General features: G+C 43.6%; 1 protein-coding gene across 1 annotated transcript in view; it reads left to right on the top strand.

The window, feature by feature from the left end:
• Window positions 1-16,239, top strand: part of midn (midnolin) — a 28,765-nt gene extending 12,526 nt beyond the window's left edge. Inside the window, exons 5-8 of the mRNA XM_031749646.2 lie at window positions 3,009-3,548; window positions 4,786-4,909; window positions 5,267-5,590; window positions 12,465-16,239. Coding sequence (XP_031605506.1) covers window positions 3,009-3,548; window positions 4,786-4,909; window positions 5,267-5,590; window positions 12,465-12,727 — 1,251 coding nt within the window. The 3' untranslated portion in view covers window positions 12,728-16,239. The remainder of the gene's footprint in view (window positions 1-3,008; window positions 3,549-4,785; window positions 4,910-5,266; window positions 5,591-12,464) is intronic.
• The last annotated feature ends 3,741 nt before the right edge of the window (window positions 16,240-19,980 follow it).

Below are 19,980 nucleotides of genomic sequence, written 5' to 3'. Positions count from 1 at the left end.
TGTTCGCCCTCCTTTTCGGGAATTGTCAGGGAGACGGCGTGTCAGATGAAAGTGATGTAGCTGTTTGGTTTGGACGAGTGGAATTCCACACCTGAACGTTTAATTTGGGTCTTTCTGATAATGTTCTGGAGGAAATCAAAGCCAACCACAAATATATGAGAGTGTCCGATGGAATTATAGTAGTTGAGATGTCCCCTGTCATTTTCCCTGCAAATGAGATGTCTGTGTTTGTGTGGGTTTGTGGCCTTTTAATTTCGTGCCTAAAAGAAGAGGTTCTGGTGGGTGGTGTATGTATGGAGACCCCATATGAGTCACATGGTCACACACATTTTTAGCTCTCATATACATGTGAAGGTTTGTGTGAGCAACTTCTAAATTGACTTTATGAGTCAACGACTGAGACTCTGAGACCTGGAGTGACAAAAATCAACTGGAGGCGGGAAAGAGGGAAAGAAGGAAAAAAAAAAAGTGTGAGGAAGCGAGCTTGCTTCTTTCGCAGGCTAATTTGAAGCCTGCTATGTGGTGTTGGGAAACTCAGTAGGAGTACATGAATTCTGTCTTGTGGTTTTGAATAATCCACCCCAGTCATTATAAAGGTAATCAAGCCTCCTCTCTGTTTGTCTTGCTGTCATCACAGTTGGTCTTTTTCTCTCACTTTTGCTCGCATGTGCTTGTATACAAAGAAAAACAGAGTGATAAAGCAAAGATCCTGTTCGTACTTAGCTCTTGGCGTCTTGGATGTTCCTTTCTTGGAAAGAAATAGAAGTACAGCTTTACAGTCTCCTTTGGTTTCATGCAAATTTTGACCCTCTGACATTCACTCTGTCCAGCTGTGGAGGTACCCAGAAAACATGGTGGTCATTCCCTCCCCCTCCATGTCACAGCGTAAATTTGAGCAACATGTATCCGTTTAGCAGCAGTTGCATTTTCTCTGAAGATAAAATCAGATCCGTGCAGGAAGGTAAAACCTGATCTCACATGGTTTCTGGAAACGGGATTCTGATGCGAAGAGTGAAATGTAACCTGTTTGAACTGGACGTCGACTCAGCCCGAATATATTTGGATCTAGGATCAGAGGTCTATAACGGATACCCAGAGGGTGTCCCCCCACCTTCTAAACATTGGGTTGACAATCTCCCTTGGGGCTTTCGATTTGTATGCATGCCGGTCTGTGTGTTGTGGGTTGACAAACTGTCAACACTTACTCTTGACAGCTGTCAGTCACAGACACAGTCATTGTCTCCTCCCCCTCCTCTGGTCTTTTCTTCATCTCTGTCTCTCTGTCTCACCCCCACCCACCTTTTGGAGCAGGCCTCCCCATTAGGTCTCAAACACATGCACACCTCTTCTCCTGACCTTTTATGTACGGAGTTTCCTAGCGATGTCACATGTAGCCCCCTGCGCTGTTCTCCTCCTCACTTCACACCCCACCTCGCGCCTGCTGAGCGTATAGCCTCACCACGATGGGGTAATCGTGGTGAGTGTGGATTGTCAATAAGTCATTAGTGGCTGACTTTACATTCTGAGAAGTTTGAGTTTCCCTTTATCCAGCAGCGCATTTTATTCTGATTTTTGCTACCTTACCAATTGATTATTTCCAATTTGAGCTGTAGCCATCAGATCATCCCAACCCTTTTCACCTACCCCTCCTCTCCCTTCATCCTCTTTTTCCACATCATGTCAATACCAATGTCCAAAGGTCACCCTGGCAACAGAGAGGCAGCGGTCAATAGAGAAATAAATAAGCAGAAGAAAAGAGAGAGATGTGATGGAGGGCAAAGCCTGGTGATTCAGAGGGTTAACTACAGGCGAGCATCTTACAAGGACACTCCAAATATAAGGCCTTTGCTCAGATTTTATTTTATTTTTTGCCTTTTTATATATTATTTTCTGTGCTTTGTTATTTATATATATCTATCCCTGTGCTCTGTTCGGCTTTTCTGTCCTCCCTCTCTCTCTGGGGACTAAAATCACACATGCAGTAGTGATTGTTGAAACCTTTTTGGACAGGGGCGTCACTTTGTATTTGCTAGTGCTGGCCATTTCTGCTTGTTTCCATTTAGGGAGAACCTGAGTCATTATTGCTGAGTCTTCAAGACCCACTGAAGCTTTGTGACTCCTGAATCACACTCACTTGGGGGAAAAAAAGTAAATAAATACATGTCAGACTCTCGTTGCTTGGGCTTCAGCAGCAAGTCACAATACACAGCATGAGAGCCACAGGCATACAGGAGGACGACAAGAGAGGTTTTGTTATTTAGCACGAATATTCCAACCGAGTCGTGACAACTCTGTACTTGTTAGTGTGTGTGTGTGTGTGTGTCCATCCAGGCCTTGGGTGGGTCACTGAAGGCCCCCCACACTTGGCTCCAGTTAGCTGTTGCCAATGCTCCAAACATGGGCATCCCTTCCTGATCTGCTGCAGATTCACAGACAATTGACTGTTCTGTGTTTGAGATGCAGGCGGGGTGGATTTCCTAAATGTGGGACTGATTTTTCAGGCCATGGGCCAAACAGAAGGGTGGCCTTTGTCTTTGAGCTGAATAACCCTGCTGACTAAGAACGGACTGAGTGGCAATGGGAAGCAAGGAATAGTGGGTTCTATTTGTGTGTATGTGTGTTTTCCAGTAGGCCTCACTATCCATTCCCTGCCAACAGAAGTAAATGGACGACTATTACAGACTAGTGTTTGACTGCACGATGAGCTTATGTGGTGTGTCTGTGTCTCTGTGAGAGGGGTAGCTCAAAGAGCTGTTGTGTGCACTGTAACTGGCATCCATGGCCCAGATTGTTCATTTACTAAGAAGGAAGTCGGTATGCATGGGGAGCCTTTCTAGTTCCATAATTTTTTACAGGGAACAGTTGTAAATACCAGAGTGGCGTTAAATCTGGATATAGAGCATCATATATTAAGTTAGACTTTGTCATCTGACTAAGCTGTGTTGATAACTTGCATAGAAGCAAAGACATTGAGTCACTTAACCCTTTTCCCCTTTCTTTATCAATAGGTCAGTGACTTCCTGTCTGGTCGCTCTCCCCTCACCTTGGCGCTGCGTGTAGGTGATCACATGATGTTTGTCCAGCTCCAGCTGGCAGCACAGCAGTCCGGTGGTCCCCAACTCCAGCACAGGCACCTCATCACCCGGGGAAATTCGGAGGGACAGCCCCGGGTTCCCCACACTCACCCGCACTCTCATCAACACCCCCACCATCCACATAATCACCCCAGCCCCCACTTGTCCCATCCTCACCCTATCCCCTCCTCCCCTTCTTCCCCAGGATCCCCTTCTTTTCCCCTGCCCTCCACACACCACCAGTCCCTTCCTCCCATGTACCACCAGTCGCCCTCCTCTGCTCACTGTAGCCCCCCTACTCCTCCACCACACTCCCCTCGCCCATCCCATGTCCCTGGGGGTCTTTTCCGCTCGCCCGCTCATCATCATCACCACCACCACCACCATCACCACCACTACCACCAGCCTTCCTCAGGCCAACCCAGCCACGAGATCGGCCAGGTCAGCCCTGTAGCCCCAGTCCTCTGCCCTGAGGTAAGCCTCAAGAAAATATTCTTATAATTCTTTCTAAGTAGTGTTTTTTTTTCGTTTTCTTTAATAATAGCCAATCATAGCAAAGGATTGGTAAGATGTTGTCTTATGTTATTTTCTCAAATAAAAGGGTTCAGTGGTAAAAGTAGGTACATCTTTACAATACATAAGAAAGGCACAGGCACTTGGGCTGCCATGAGAACGATAGAGTGGATGGGTTATAACCATTTGACCCAAGTGCCATCCTCGCAACTAAATCATTCTCCATTAAATCAATTAGATTAATGGGACATCCTTGTAGCACAAGGGTGAACCCGTGGTTTAGTCAGCTCTGGAGAAGCGTTACACGTGATTTTGTGTGTGCGTGTGTCCAAACCACAGTACATTTGTTCATCACTGGAGTACACTGTGCTCCCCAAATGCATGCAAACAAGCCAGCACACGCATACACCATGAGAACACAGCATTCATATGACCTCAGTCTTCCCAGGGTAAAGAGCAGTGGGCTAAAATTATAGGAGCAAAAGTGTTCTGGTGTTGTCATTTATCTTTCAGCGTTATGCTCATTTGTTTACCTTAGGATAACTTCATGAACAGCTGCACACACAGGCAGAAACACACTTACTTCTGTTCTTCAACCCAATGTGCTGTTTATATTTTCTGTACCTCCTTGAATAGTGAATGGTAACCAAATATCAGCGAACTGTGTGGGAGAGATGGTTCACTACAGGAAAAACAAGGAGACAGGCCAGTTTAGTAGTGAGAAAACGGATATGGCTATTCCTCATCAGGCTTTCACATGCATGACAAAAAGACACATGCATACGCACACAAAGCGCTTTCTTGGGGTTTCAGTTTCGCTTTCAGATGTCAGTTGAGCAATCCATGTTAAGCCAAAGTGAAGTTGTGAGGTGACCATCTTTAGTTTGATCACAGTAAAGTAACCAAATACCTTAAGTCTTAAAATATATGGCATGGCAGCAAGCTCAAATTTCCTGTTGTCTGGGGTTTCTTATAACCATCAGCCTTAACTGCAGAGGTTAATTACACTGTGCAAATGGTAGTTACACCCAGAGGTAAAGGGTAAAGGTCACTGACGGAGCTCCTGAAACAGTGATTCTGAGTTTTCACAGCTTTTACTCTAATAGATCATATGCCCTTGTATCCTCAAACATGTTTTGGGGTTTGGTCTCACTTTATGCTCTTTTAATAACAGTTTTCTTCCCCCCCCCCCCTTCAGGCTAACTGCAGTACCAACAGCTCCAACAGTGGCACCAGTTCCTCACCACGCTCCCGTAAACCCGGCGCAATCATTGAAAGCTTTGTCAACCATGCTCCCGGAGTCTTCTCAGGGACTTTTTCAGGTGAGAAAACAGAGCTCCCATTACTGACTTATGACTTATTGCTACTTTACGCATAAACCTTGCACATCTAATCCTTTATTTATTCAGGTAAAAATCTCATTGAGATTTAAAATCTCATTTCCAAGAGAGACCTGGCATCTCTGGATCTCACATAGTGAGATCCAGCTAATGCCTCTTAGTAGAACTTCACAAAAATTTTACATTTTCTTCTCTGCTGGGCCTTTGTTTTAGACTTGTACGCCTGCCAGTTTTAAATGTTTTGATTAAAAAAAAAATCAAATGATATACAAACATTATACAAACAAATATAACACACAAACATAATACTATTTTGGTCTGTTTTGCTTCCTCTCACAGGCACTTTGCACCCAAACTGCCAGGACAGCAATGGGCGTCCCAGACGGGATATTGGTACCATCTTGCAAATTCTCAATGACCTCCTGAGCGCCACACGCCACTACCAGGGCATGCCCCCCTCCCTCACCCAGCTCCGCTACCAGACCCAGTGTGGTTCGCCCACTTCCCCATCCCCCTCGCCGCCTCCCTCCCCTCCAGTTGCTGGCATGACGGGCCTCTCTGCCAAAGCTACCTCCGTGCCTGCCGGCAGCCCGAGCAGCCCTCCTCCAGCTCTGCATCCACTTGTGCAGTGCGAGAGCCAGATTCGCATGTGCAAACCCCCTGGTGAGTGACTCCACTCCACTCCCCTTCTGCACATACAAACATGTCATGAGCACAAACAAAAACACCCCCTCACACATTAAGTCATTGTGCATCCCTTGAAGCCCTTATGAAGCAGATGTTCCTGCAGTTGCCACAGCTTTGGCAGAATGTGTGTGCGCATATGTGTGTAAAATTGCATGCAGTTTAGACCCCGTCAGTGAGTTCTGCATTTGCCTTGCAACCTACTGAAGAGTTCATTGTTATCTTTGTCTTCGTTTCTGTTCTCATATCACATCATGTTTAGCTCAGTTCTGTTGGGATGCTTTTACATCATTGTTTTCAAGTGCTTATTTTCATCTCTAAAATACTGACAAAGCGAGAACAGAAAAGTCAGATTAAAGAACAAAAACAGTCATGCATATGTGTCTCTGGGGTTTTGAAGCAGATGAGAGAAGAGGAAGAGAGCGGAGGGGGAGGGGGGGGGTCTTCTTAGTAATGCAATACTAGCTTCTCCAGACCTGTTCAGTCAGGCTTCACTTGTCAGGCAATGGAGTTGCCTTTTGTCTTTGTGAGCTGAGGGGATAGGTTTTACCCCTTCAAGCCTGGGCTGGGCTGTGTTTATATTAGAAGAGGTTTGGGGTGATGTAGCCTACCTCCTAAATACGGGCTGCAGCTTGGGCATGTACAGACCTCAACATACCCATGAGACTTTGGTCGAGGCAGGTGCAAGAGTTCAGATGATGCCATTTAAGGACTGGGCTGGGATGTTTTAAAACCTCCTTTCCTTACAGCGACACAGGATGTTGTGTGTCAAACAGATGTCCAGCGCTGATAACATCCAGTCAGCATTGTAAGCTTGGCGTGAGTGCACTGAGGAAAACATCATTGTCCTCTGCCTCCTTATCTCAAGCTAGTCTTCAATGAGCTGCTAAATTTGCACAAAATTTACCAGCGTTAGTAGAATTGTCGTGTGGGGAGGATTGTAGAAATTATTAATTAATGTTTAATGTTTTCTTCTGTTTGGAAAAAGCAAGAGCATACATACCTATTGTTGTAGGCTGGCTTTGTTCCTCGTTTTCTGACCTTTAGTTGTGAGCAGAATGAAGTATTTCAGTTGTCGCTTCTAAACACTGACTCGCTGGGAATGTCCAGTATTTCACTGCATCACCCTGAGTGCATTTACAAGTGTTCAGTGAACAGTTGGAATAACACAGGCTTATTTTCCTAACTCAGGAAAGACCATTCCTTTACTGCCCCCACCTATTGACTCACCCCCACCCTTCCCCTCTTCTCCCGGTCTTGTCATTTCTCATCATCTCCACTCAACAGCCCAATGCCACTGCCCCCACCCGATTTGCTATCCAAAAACAGTCTGTAAAATCCATCTCTCTGTCTTCCTCCTAATCACCCCCTTCTTTTTCCATGTCTGTGTTGTGCATCAATACATTGTCTGTGTTCATTTGGCCTTTAAATAGATTTATTCCAAAATGCAGCTCTGAAAAGAATTTGCTTTGTGAACTCGAGGCCAGAGAGAGGAGGAGGAGGACAACGCGGAAGATGGGGGTTGTTAAAACCACAACACTAAGCCTCCATTCATTCATTCATCATATGGGTGTTTATATCCTGTCCGTCAGTCCACCAACTGTCCACTCATTAACCAAAGGCAAAGAGTGAAAGAATAGCCTGTCTACTGCCATTTTCCAATTTAACTGGCCTGAACCAACTTCCTGCTCACAATATGCGCTTCCAGAAAGCCGTGAATGGTAACCTGTCCAACTAAGCCTGGTTAAGCACAGTGAGACAGTGAATGTCCTGGTGTGTTGTGTGGACAGGGGCCATGTGCCTGTTTGTATCCTGCTCTAGTTGGTGTTCTAAGTATGCCGATGACTAAGAGGTCTCAGTCGGTCTTATCAGCCGACACCTGATGGAAGACTTACTGGACTTAACACCGCAGCTTAACTCTGCTTCACAGAAACCTGCCTTCATTCAGCTACAGGACAAAAACCCATGCTTCCCAGCTGCCTGAATATGTGTGCGCAACCAAACTTGGGTTGAAGAACCTCTTGAAAATGTCACATAGCTTTTCTGTCTCCTGAGAGCCTTTACCTTTTGGTGAAGAAGAGGAACATAAATATAAACACACACTCCATCACAAATTTCCTGGTTAAAGGCTGTGGCGACTAGCTTGGTTTCATGGTTTTGCTATATAGTATTGCTGAGTTCTAGGGCTTTTTTTAGACCAGGACTTGTGTTGAATTTGAACAGGAGGGTTTTAGAATGGCCTGACAGGTTGATTGTTAGCTAAATTCCTTTGCTGAGTAGGCTGGACCTCCCCAGCATCCCCCCTACAGCCCACTAGCCCCCTGCCCAGTCTAACCCTTTGTGTGGGGGCCAGGGACAGGGGCAGTATAGAGGGCACCAGCCTGAACCATTGTGGGACAAAAGAGGGGAGGGCTATGGGATTATAGGGCTGCCTTTTAGTCTCACTCCCACTGCAGCTGGCTTAGCTCAGGCACACAGAGAGGGGCAAAGCGGGGGCAAAGTTGGCTCTGGAAGCTTCTCCGAACCCCCTTCCTCTCTTGTGTCTCTTCCACATCCCTTCACCACCTCCTAACCCTTTTCGATTTGACATGTCAGGTCATGTTAGCTTTGTGCAGGCTGGGACTGCGCAAGCCAAAGGAAGAGGGAGGGTGGCAGAGAATGAGGGAGACGCATAGAAGGAGTCTTTGCCCTTAACCTCACTGCGTCCTGTATTTAAACCCTGACCTGCTTAGCCGAGGCATGGCGCATTATCCACTGGCAGGCTTTAACTCCTCTCGTCACACACAGACATTTGCCGGGACACACGTGCACCAGTAACGCAACAAATGCCCCAGCGATGCAGCACAGCACAGAGATACCTAGCAAAGCCAGCCAAGCACATCAGGTGCCCTTTCATTGTCGACAAGGAGAGCAAGAGGGAGAGAGAGAGAATGCAAATGAAGTCTAAAAGTCATTGAAGAGCTTGTGTCCCTGCAGGGCTGTCAGTGCCCTTTCAGCAGCTGTCAAAGTGCTCATATTAGCTCCACTTTGATTGGTTGCTTAAGAATATGTCCGATTTGTTTAATTTTTGCTTTCTAGTAAGTAGAGCTAGGCAGGTTATTTATTTCCAGATGGGTTGGTTTTACGGCTGAACTTTGCTCTGCAGACTTTGAGCTACTGCTTGACTTTGGTAGGTCAGGGAGATGCGGAGCATTTCATCTGCATACACATGTTAGAAGCACTAATTTATACCTTCTCCAGGTAAAAGAGGAAGCAAAAGTGCAACATTAGTGATGTTCAGTAGTGGCAGAGTGGCAGTTTATTAACATATTATTATTTTCACACAATAAAAGGGTAAAAACAAATTTACTTTCTGATTCAGGATCGTTACAGTATTTTTGCATGTTAAATGTGCCACTATTATTCCCACTTGTAATGAAGACTGGCTTCAAACAAGCACAGAGATGCTAAAAGAAACCAAGAGTGATTTTGCTGCAATGTGATTTTCTTTCTCTTTGTCTCCCTCCTCTTTCTTTCTGTGTCCGTCCACCCCTCCTTCTCTCCCCTGGTTCCCTGGATGCTGAGCAAACACAATGTTCTCTCTGCAAGATCACAAGACTTATCAAGACAAACAAACAAACAACAGCAATAAGACAACTGCAAATGAAGGCCAATCTTTATACAATCAATAAAAGGAGAAGCTCCTTTAATCTCCCTCTCCGTCCTGCACACTGCAGCCCCTCCTCCCTTTTTCTCTTCCTCCATCCTCTGCCTCTCCTCCTCCACCCACCTACTCCTCCCACCCTCCCTCCTGTTTGCTCCCTATCTCAGTCCTTGCTGTGTTGCTGGGCTGGGCTCAAAGGCAAGGAAAACTGACGCATCGATTATTCATAGATCACCCCTTCTTTCTCTATCTCTCTGTCTTTTTTCTGCCTTTCTCTGCAGTGCCCACTCTATTTACTACAAGGCTTGTGTCAAAGTCTTTGGAGATGAGTTTGGGGAGGGAGAAATGTGCTGCTTCAGGTTGAGTTTTAGTGTGAAAGGCAGGCAGGGGAGTGGTTAAAAACAGAGAGGAGGAAAAAAAAAAAGAGCCTGGTGTTTCCTTCCTCTGGGTGCCCTTGACCCATCTTCTGTTTGAAATCTTCCACTGTGTCTAAGAAAAGATCCGTAGTTGCTTCCTCATCCGTCTTTTCTGTGCCACGGTGGGTTGTGTACGAGTGTGGATTCTCTCTCTTGCTCTACAATTCATTCCCTATGTCTTTTAGTCACCTCTTTGGGTTCTCCAAGGTTATTGTGCTCACGTCAAGCTCTAGTCTTTGCAGTGAGGCTCCAGGCCAACCTTTGTGTATGTGTGTGTGTATAGTCTGTCCTTCTTAGCCAGCCCTAATAATAGCCCTAGTGTCATAAACATAGTCTGGAGATCCCTGTGGCCAGCTGTGTCCGGCCTAGCCGCCCAGGGCTCCGGTAGTGACGCTGATGAATGGCTACACACACACACACACACACACACACACACACTTAGTGTAGCTCCAAGCGCATTCCCAGAGCTCTTGCCAAGCCAAAGGCCAAGACCTCCTGCCTCACCACCAAACTGCCCTTTACACTGTGTGTGTGTGTGTGTGTGTGTGTACGTGTGCGTGTGCACGCATGTGTTTTTTTTTTTCTTTCATATTGTTGAGCCGTTTTGGTAAATTACCCCTTTTAGAAAAAACAAAATCATGACTGAGGGACTACCTTAGTGAAATACAGGCAGGATTTAAACAGAGACACTCCAGACAAACAGATTTTCTATGTGGGCATGTGTTGGCTTTCTGCCATTTCATTGTTTATGGCCATATTTTGACAAAGCTGAAGGGCGGTTTCACTTTTGACTAGTCAGAGCAGGGGAAGAAGGTGTAGAAGGGGGACCAGAGAGGGAACAAAGCCTTGTGGCAGAATATATGGATGTCACATGGAGCTGAGGCAGCAGAACAATGGCTTTAATGTAGAAGACCACCCCCCATATCCCCCACCCACCCTGTGGTGTACCCCCCCGTTCTCTGCTGATGACACATTGCCCTCACGCACAGCGTACAGAGCATCTGGATGCACGCATACATTTATATCAGGACAGAACATATTGACAGGAAGTGGAAAAACCAAGTCTGCCTGTGTGGCTGTGTGAAGACGTACATGTTTCTGTTAACTCTGAGCCGCTATTCACATCCTTCGTTTTCAAAAAGCACCATTGAGGCTGCTTAGTGGCAGTTTACTTTAGTATGCACTGGTAGACAGTGGTGAATATTTATTGCTGGAGAAAAGGCTCTGGGCTGCGCGACCCGATAAGCAAATGAGGGAAAGAGGTAAATTAAGCCCACACAGAGTCCGGAATTCATTCCGATGAAGGGGGTGGGGGGGGGGGAAGCAGAGGAGGGCACAATCGATTTGGAAAACTGACACCTACGGCTGATCCTTTACCCTCCACCCTCTTCCTCTGTCCTTTTCTCTATCCCCCTTGCCCCTGGGGTAGGAATTCCTTAACCCACACCACCAACCCCCACCTCCACCGCCAGTCCCCTGCCTGTCCCCTCCTCCTTTTTCTTTTTCACACTGCCCCACCTAGCTGTCTCTAGGGAGATATGGGGCAAGAACTGGAAGAGGGAGGGGTAGAAAAGGGGCTTTCTGTGTGTGTGTGTGTGTGTGTGTGTGTGTGTGTGTGTGTGTGTGTGTGTGTGTATAAAGGGTGAAGGGGTAGAATAGATGGAGTGGGGGGGAGGTCAATGAGTGGAGAGTAGGAAGCTAAAGCCATAATAAAGAAAAAATGGAAGGGGAAAAAAAAAAACAATCTTTGCTTTCCGCTCGTCTCTCTCCCTCTCTCCCTGCTTACAATTTCCATTCGCTTGCATTTTCTATTGAAAGCCAATAGCGTTGTCCTGGACCCGAGATGGATGGCTGCACTAGAGCTAAGGTTTAATCAATAGGTCTTTTTAATTTGCCATCGATCCACGTTAAAAGCTACTGCGGCTGTTGGGGGGTGTGTGTGTGTGTCTGTCTGTGCACCTGTGATTGTGTGCAGCTGTGTGTAGTTCAGTGCACGGGTGTGCACATAGTGTATGTATTTTTGTGTGAATACATGATGTACCCAAATACGGATGTGAACGTTTGTGTGTGTTGCGGTGCATGCAGCAGGCGCAGGGATGGCCGCTGTGCTTCGGTTTATTGACATTCTAGCCCATTATTTAATTATTTAATTCCCAGACAGATACTAATGGAGCTAGCTAATAGATTGCGGTTGCTTTCCCCTCCTTCTGAGGCCCTGAATATACGTATAAATGGAATTAGGCTCGACTTGGCCGGTGTAGGAAAGCATTCACGGTGCAATGCAAGGCCGCTCCCTTGAGACTAGACTCTCCTATAGGCACATCAACAGCTAGAAATGCACTTAGGAGCAAATCCAGTCACTGAAGCATGCCATGGGTAATTACGTTTGTAAATATCATAGGCAGCTATCAGAAAGTATCATGTCTGTCAGGGGTTTGCATCTTTTTGACCCTAGTAGGTATTTCAGCCTTGAGAAGGTCTCCCCCATTCACTGATAAGGGGATGAAATAGCACTGTGGAGGCTAATTATACTCTGTGGGGGAGGTTAACCACCAGATTCCAATGTTACATTGTGTGAATGGTGGATGTGTGTTTGTGTGCATTTGTGAGCCAAGGTTAAGAGCCTAGCATGTTTTAGCATTATCATCAGCTACACAGGCACACATATTAACCCCCCACCCCCTGTTCCTCCAGAGCTGTTAAGAGAAAAGACAATAAAAACAAAAACAAAAAAACATTTGCTATGTAAAGAAAAATACCTGACTGTCTTTCTACTCTTCTCTGCTGTGTCCAGGTGATCGTATACGTCAGACAGAGAACCGCGCAACCAGGTGTAAGGTGGAACGTCTGCAGCTCTTGATGCAGCAGAAGCGTCTGCGCAGGAAGGCCAGGCGGGACCAACGGGCTCCTTATCAGTGGCTGCCCAACCGCAAGGCCGGACGCAGCAATAGCAACAGCAGCATGTCCAGCGAGGGCTCCCTGGACCTGGACTTTGACGATTCCGTGTGGAAGCCCGATGTAAAGGCTGACTTGAAGTCCGAGTTCGTCATGGCCTGAACCAACTGCTCCCACATACGCATTCAAAGATGTGCAAAGCATTGCTTGGGATTTCCTTAGAGATAATTTTGAGGGAGCGGATTTGCAGGAGGTGACATGTAACTTCAGAGAGGAAATCAAAGTTGTCCTTGCAACAGTCATCTGTCACATGAAAACAGGCTCCCTGCAGACTCTAATCTCATTCTGCCCTTCGTGGGTGACCTTGTGAAAAAAAATAAAACAGCAACATTAGCAAAAGAACTTTCTTGTGATGCTTGGATTTGGACTGGCAACTACTGGACTTAACAGTGTGCAAGACTTTTTTTGGGGTATGAGTACAGAGACCATACCTGTACTTGAGTATAGCAGAATTCAGTGGGTGGTGGTGGTGGTATTTTCAGAATTTTTGTTTTTGTTTTTTTCTTTTTAAATGCACTCTGGGGAGAAATGAAGAGATCCACACTGGACATAACAGGACAGGAGCACCAGAGGCTTCAGTGTTTCCTAATCAGAAGAAGGGCAGAACTGCCGGACTATGGATTATTTCAGTGGGCATTCTAATTGATCTCAAAACTCATCAACAAGAGTCCAGTTTTTACCTGTTACGGGGTGGTTAAACCTTTTCTTTTTCCACTTTTAAGCATATTATTATATTTTATAAACAAAAAAATATGTAGCATTGTTCACAAAGCATTCAGGTTTTCATATACCAGTTCAAAGTAGTTTGCACATATTCTTGATTTATAACAGCTGGTCAAAATGTGCAAGGAGGAGGAGGTGGGGCCTGAAATAGAATAAATAATAAATATGGAAGTATTGATATCAACCTCAGTGACATAGGGTATTGATAGGAATGATTAATGAATACACAAAATAAATGAATATTAACAGAAAGTGCTTTAGAGGATTTTAAAATCTTTAAAATGTATATGAAAAAAAATCTATTTTTATTTCTCTTCCTATCTGCTGTTTTCAAAAAACAGCAGCCCTTTGTGGCTTTAGTCAAATCGTTGACTACCAACAAATATGTGCATCCATTCAATCATTCATTAGCTCATTCATGACTTTTTCTTTTTTTTGTCTAGCCACAACAAAAGTTACAGAAAGATCATTTTTCATGCAGCCAACCTCATGTGTTACAAACCTGAAGGGACTGAGGGATTTCGAGTTTGTGTACATAAATGTGACAATTGGCAAATGCTTGTTAGGGCGTGTGTGTGTAAGTTTGTTGTAAATTGATTTTTAGAATATCCTATGTTTTTGTCCAGTTGTCTTCTCTCAAACGTTCTCAAATTTGTGAAGTTCAGCTGCCGTGAGCGCATGGGCCACTACTTTGCAACATGACTGTATGAAAAAGCAAATTGGCTCCCAGTTTGATGCCCAATTGATGTGTCCCTTTTATCACAAGTTCTCATAATGATGCCTCTATATTTTTTTTTTTTTTTTTTTTTTTTTTTTTTTTTTTTTTTACTGGCCAAGAGGGAGACGAAATGGGGTCTTTATCCAGCATCATTATCTAGTGCCTCCACCAGTACATTCATTGACATATCAGGTTAGGCCTTTCACAGTTTTGCTGCTACACATGGGGACTTAAAATGTGGGGGAAAAAAAAAAACACGGGAGGGAAAAGTGACTTTCCTTTGCATGCAGAAGTGTGTAATTACGCTGATCTTTTTTCTATTGATGGAAGAAAAAAAACGAAACTGGTGCTGTGGAAATGAAGGTTAACAACATGCATGAATTTGTGAAGAAAATAAACAATGCTGCTTTTGTTGGCTAGGTTCTTTTGTAACGTTTAATTTTTTTCAATGTTAGAACAACCGTGTCCTGCTAAAGTATTACGACGCAAAACCAAAACGGATGAAGTTAAGTGTGGGCTAAGCTTTGTTGCTCAGCACTGAACTCTGTTGCGCGCAGTGAAGATGATGATGTGATGATGAGCAAAGAGCAACTGACTCTCTCTCTCAACTCCTTAAAAGCTGGTTCTTATCCCCCATGACTCTCAAGGACCCAAACAGCCTGCAAACTGTTAAACCGCCTCCCCTCCTCCCAGCCTGAATGCCAACAGAGGCTCGCGTGGATGCATTCTCACAGGGAAACAACAGACCTGAGGATTTACAGTACTGTCTATCAAACCTACTCAAGAGAAGCATCTGGTCTGTCTCTCTTATCTGTCTGTCTGATTGACCACCCAACCACGATTGCACTCCCAGAGATTGCAGTGAGAGATTACCTTTTTGGTGAACCTCATCTTTTTTTTTAAGTGGCCTTACCTTTCACTAAAAAAATGAGACACTTGGGGACACATGGGGGTGGGAATGTTTCCTGTTTGTTTTTTAAACTTTCTGTGCATATCGATGTTGGACACCGTTTTTGTCACCGAGGACACTGGGCATCTGTCGTTTAGTGCTTTTAGCTGGTGGAGTCTCTATTATGTCAAGGCTTCTGTGCCTTAAAATGTTGCCCTTGCAGTGTCAGTGTCAGATTTGAGCTTGTTATTCATTTTTTTTTCCCCACTTTGTTGGTTGATACACATGACTGTAGTATTTTGCAGCAATGAGAGTCGTAGATTTTTGGGTTAAAGCTTGTTTGAGTGAATCAAATACTCTTCAAAAGTAGATTTTGTTCCTCAGATATGGTCTTTGTCCCATTTCATTGTGTTGCCATGCTTGTTGGTCTCTGTTATTCAAACCACACATCCCTCTTAACCCAGTCCCCAGCTGCCAACAAGCTGCAAAAAGCTATAAATCTGTGTAACTTTTATCTGAGGAAGTTTACACCACAGAACGTAGATGACAAGAAACAGCCCAGATTCAGAATAAAAGGTCCTATAAGGACTCCCAAGACTACATGCACTTCCTGTTTCCTTGGATCCATCATTTTTAAAGGACAATTAAACCCCTGCCCCTCCCAAATGTTCATTTTGGGTTGTTTTTTTTTTGTTTTTTTTGTATATGTATGAACTATACTCTGTGTGTGCCTCACTTCTGTGTAAAACTCAAAAAGATGAAACAAAACAAAAAAAGATGACAAAAGCATTACAGAGAGGATTAAAAACAGTATGTTGGTGGAATTCTGATCACGTCATTTAAGTTGCCTGTTCTTTCTTGTAGCCAACTATTGAAAATAACAGGATTCAAGAATACAATTTACAATGTTCTAGCTCTAGACCGGTGTAGCACATGTGTGACTGTATTAATTTATAAAACCAAAATGGTAACTGTGAATTATGTATTTCTTTGTGCATTTTTAAAAAAACAAAAACAAAAAACAAAAAAACGACAAAAAAAATCAGTGGAAAAGGTTGTTGGGACATGGCAGCAGCTGATGTTCATGTCCGAGAAAGGGAAACTTTTTTTTTTTTGGTGGAATATAATGGAAACAGAATGTGTTTCTGAAAAAGAAAAAAAATGGAAAAAGCGAAAAAAATATATGAATATATTTTTTTTTCTTAAGCAATACATTTCAGTGTGACTTGTGATAGAACATTTTCTTTTTTTAGGTAATAAATAAATAACAAAATGAGTACATCACATTGTCTCCATGAGTATTCATTACTTACTCCTTCAATATGAATCAGTGATTTTCATCTGAGATCTGTTTCATGAGGTATTTTGATGTGAACGAAATATGAAAAGCTTGGAATTTCATTGGTAAAATATTGCTACCGGTGTATCCAAATGCATTTCTATGTGTTAATCTGAGTTTTTAGTGGGTGAATTCCCCTTATAGTCTTAAACCACCTTGAGTGTGTAAGTAAAAGTATAACCCCCCCCCTATATAAATACTATTCTATTTATTGTATTGTATACATAATGTGCAAAAATAGGGAAGTCTACATGCAGTGTTCAGGTAGCAACAGCATTTTTGGCAACTGGTTGACCCGAAGACCCATATATCATATATGTTGTTGCCCATTTTAAAGAGCCAGAAGTAGTTACACTGGTGATTCTTGAGTTTGTTGGGGCCCTGGGCAAAATTTCAAAGAGGAGACCCACCAACCAGGATTCATCACCACTGTGTGATAAAACATATGACGCTACAAGCAGCAACAACGCTGCTATAAAACAACAGTTACCCTCCAAATGGCAAAGTGTTCATTTTGATACCAAAGACCAAGCTGACTGGCTATGAAGTGCTAATACTGGAACTACTAGCTTCTATGTTCTAGGCTGCACTGCTTAATGTTATCATCAAAGTAAACAAAAGAAATCATGTGATGGAAGTTGTGTTATTCAAGCATCTCTTCCCCTTACAGCTAGAATAGATTTAGATATTTATATTTGATTTTTATTACCTGCTTCAATCGTCATGACCTTACTTTTTCCTCCTCTTTCTCTTGTTTCTTAGTTCTTTGTTAACTCCCAGAAGCAAGTTAACTTTCCATAGCAAGTTCAGCTCTCTATTGCTGCCTACTACTACAAACTTTGCACATTGCCACTGCTGTAGTATAAAGCTTGTCAGTGCTCAGGGGCTCCCCACTGACCTGAGAGCTGACCATATGTAGATGACAAACTGGAGTGCAACTAGTGCTATCTAGCAAGCTTGTTTAACTACATTAATAGACATTATAGGGGAATCAGACATCCTAAATAAGTGCTGCTGAAATTGGAACGCCGACTTTTTAAACTTGCTGTTTAACCACAGAGGAAGCCATATTATTTATCAGGTAAATATATGCTCCAGAACCAACATGACAAACACCTCGAGAGGCCCCGTTCAGTGACTCAGATAAGCGAAGATGAAGTCGAGCTAACCAGTTGCAGGTATACACAATTGTCTTGCTATCCATCAAAGCAGTAACATTATTTAAAAACAACTAACATTAAGTGTTAATTATGTGTAAATAAAAAATGAACTCCTGTAGTTGCTATGCTTATCCATAGAGACCAAAACTTCTTTACATTTCAGGGTGTAGGTATGTTCATTTCTACTATAAATCTATGCAAACTAACACGGGACTTGGTTTTGAAGCCAGTCTCAATTAGCCAGTTGAGACACTATAGGTTTCTGGGCTTTGCACTGGCTTAATTTTTTCACTGTTCACTGTTGAAGGCAGTGAAGACAGTGGAACCAAGGGTCTGAATTTGTGGCTGGAAGGCAGCTGAAGTGGTGAGGAGGTTCACTAAGGGAGCCTACAGAAATGTTCCCCACATCTGTGAGTATCGCCCAGCTCAAGATGAGACAGAATATGGAAGTGCAGTGACAGACTGTGGAAGGAGACTTGCCTCGTGTGAAGCCTTCTTCTTGACACATGTACTAACAACAAAAGGTGTTCTGAAGCAGCTTCCTGCTTATGTAAACAGTGAGGCTGAGAACTGAGCTTGACTTGGAGCATTAAGAAAAAGCTGAAAGAGAAAAGGAAGATGAAAGAACAAACCTATTGTCAGTCAAAGCCCCAATAACACAGCATACTGCTGTGAAATGTTGCATGGTGTTTCTTTTCAGATGCTATAACGAACATCATCATAAGTCAAAATGATTGAAATGAAATTGGGGTAACTCATATTTGTACATTTATGCTTGCTGAGGCAAAAGGGATCTTTGTGCAAAAGACTGATGTTTATCTCTGATTTCTAACACACAAAACCAGTAATTCCAATTAAAAAGCAATTTTTTTTTCCAGTCAGAGAGATGATGCTTTGTGTTGTTTACACCTTCATTCTAAAAGTGATAAGGACTAAAAATCTGTCCCTTGACCTTTTCTAATTGTCTGCCTCCCTTCCTCTTTCTGCAGATATGTTTCTCGTAACAAAAAAAAAAATCCTCCTACTTAGTGTCCTTCCGAGTAAAAGCAAACACCTCCGTCTATGGCTTGGGGTGAATGCAGGGACAGCATAGTTTGATAAAATAAGACTTTTAAAAGGTGATCCAAGCATTGTCTTGAACCCACAAGGCTATTATGAAGCAAACTATTTTCTGAGCGTCACAGAAGTCTACATAGCTTTTTAACTTCAAAGTGACAAACCCAAACTCTCTCACTCAACCTGTTTTGGGAAACAGAAACCACAATTATTTTTAAGCAGTGAATACTTTTTCAGCACTGAGTCAACACAGTTAACACGGATCTGTCTGCAATTCTTAAGAAATATGTAACCAGCAAAGACACTGTAAGCTTTTTTAGAAACCTTTTTACAACAATGTATCCATGCAATCAGCCAGCCATGCTGCAGCAGTGCAGTACATAAGCTGGTTTCATACATGCAACCCTGAACTCTTCTAGGACTCACCCAACAGAGTTGCATGTGAGAATGCAAATATCTGAGTCAGCCTGGTCAGATAAAAGCCAGTCTTAAACCTGCCAGCTTCCTAGTACAAAGTCCATTTGAGGCTGGATTGCTGTCACATGGTGGGAACAGACCAAGTAATAGTCTGGTACACTTTTCACAAGTAAATGCATGCCACGTTTTGCTTCCTGCATATTCTAACGAGGAAGCTCCCTTTCCTAAACTATGGAGAGCATTTTCAGAAGCATGAATACTTCTTAACCTGAGAACCCCAATTCTCCCAGTATTGGGGTTCACAGGGGAAACATCTGCTTTCACAGGCTTTGCCCCCGGGTCTGCTATTTGAAAATAGACATCCATGGTATCCACAGAAACATCAGAATCTTAGCCAAAAGCCCACAAGACATTTTCCATGACCACCAAACACAGCTAAAACAACAAACAATTAAAGAGCAGGTAAACAGATTAAGCGAAAAGTTGTGAACACAAAGTACAGATTCCCCCGTTCACTTAATGGCGTGCAATTGGCAAAACGTTGTTTCTGCTGAAAGCACAGATCTCACAGATTCCCAAACTGCAAGTTTCATCACAAAACGACCAGCTCCCCTTCCTAGAGGTTTAAAACCCAAATGTTACTTAACATTTTATAGGGGTAATTTCCACCAGAAGGAAATGTGGACAGAATATGTAGATCCCATTTGTAAATCTGTGACTTTTTAGCAGTAGCTCCTCCCACTTGACATCAGGGGTTCCAACTTTGGGATGAGCAATTTGTGGCTGAAAACTTGAAGAAATTACTGATGCAGTCATGTTGCCATGGAGCTGAATGTCAAGGACTGTTTCACTGTGTGGAATCCACAAAACAAAGGCATCCAAGAAATGAAGCTGTTTGGGACCAAAGGGAGGCCCTAACCATTGTTACTGCATGCTGAGGTGTGGGTAGGTTCACAAATATTCAGGGGTCAGTCATTTTTTATCAAAAAAAAAAAAAAAAAGGGCAGCTTTATGTAAGTGTTACTTCACAAATGAGTAAGTGACGCATTCACT

The sequence above is a fragment of the Oreochromis aureus genome, linkage group 23 (assembly GCF_013358895.1).
Source record: "Oreochromis aureus strain Israel breed Guangdong linkage group 23, ZZ_aureus, whole genome shotgun sequence".
In the NCBI taxonomy this organism is placed as follows: domain Eukaryota; kingdom Metazoa; phylum Chordata; class Actinopteri; order Cichliformes; family Cichlidae; genus Oreochromis; species Oreochromis aureus.
This window is presented reverse-complemented; position numbering and strand designations above follow the sequence as displayed.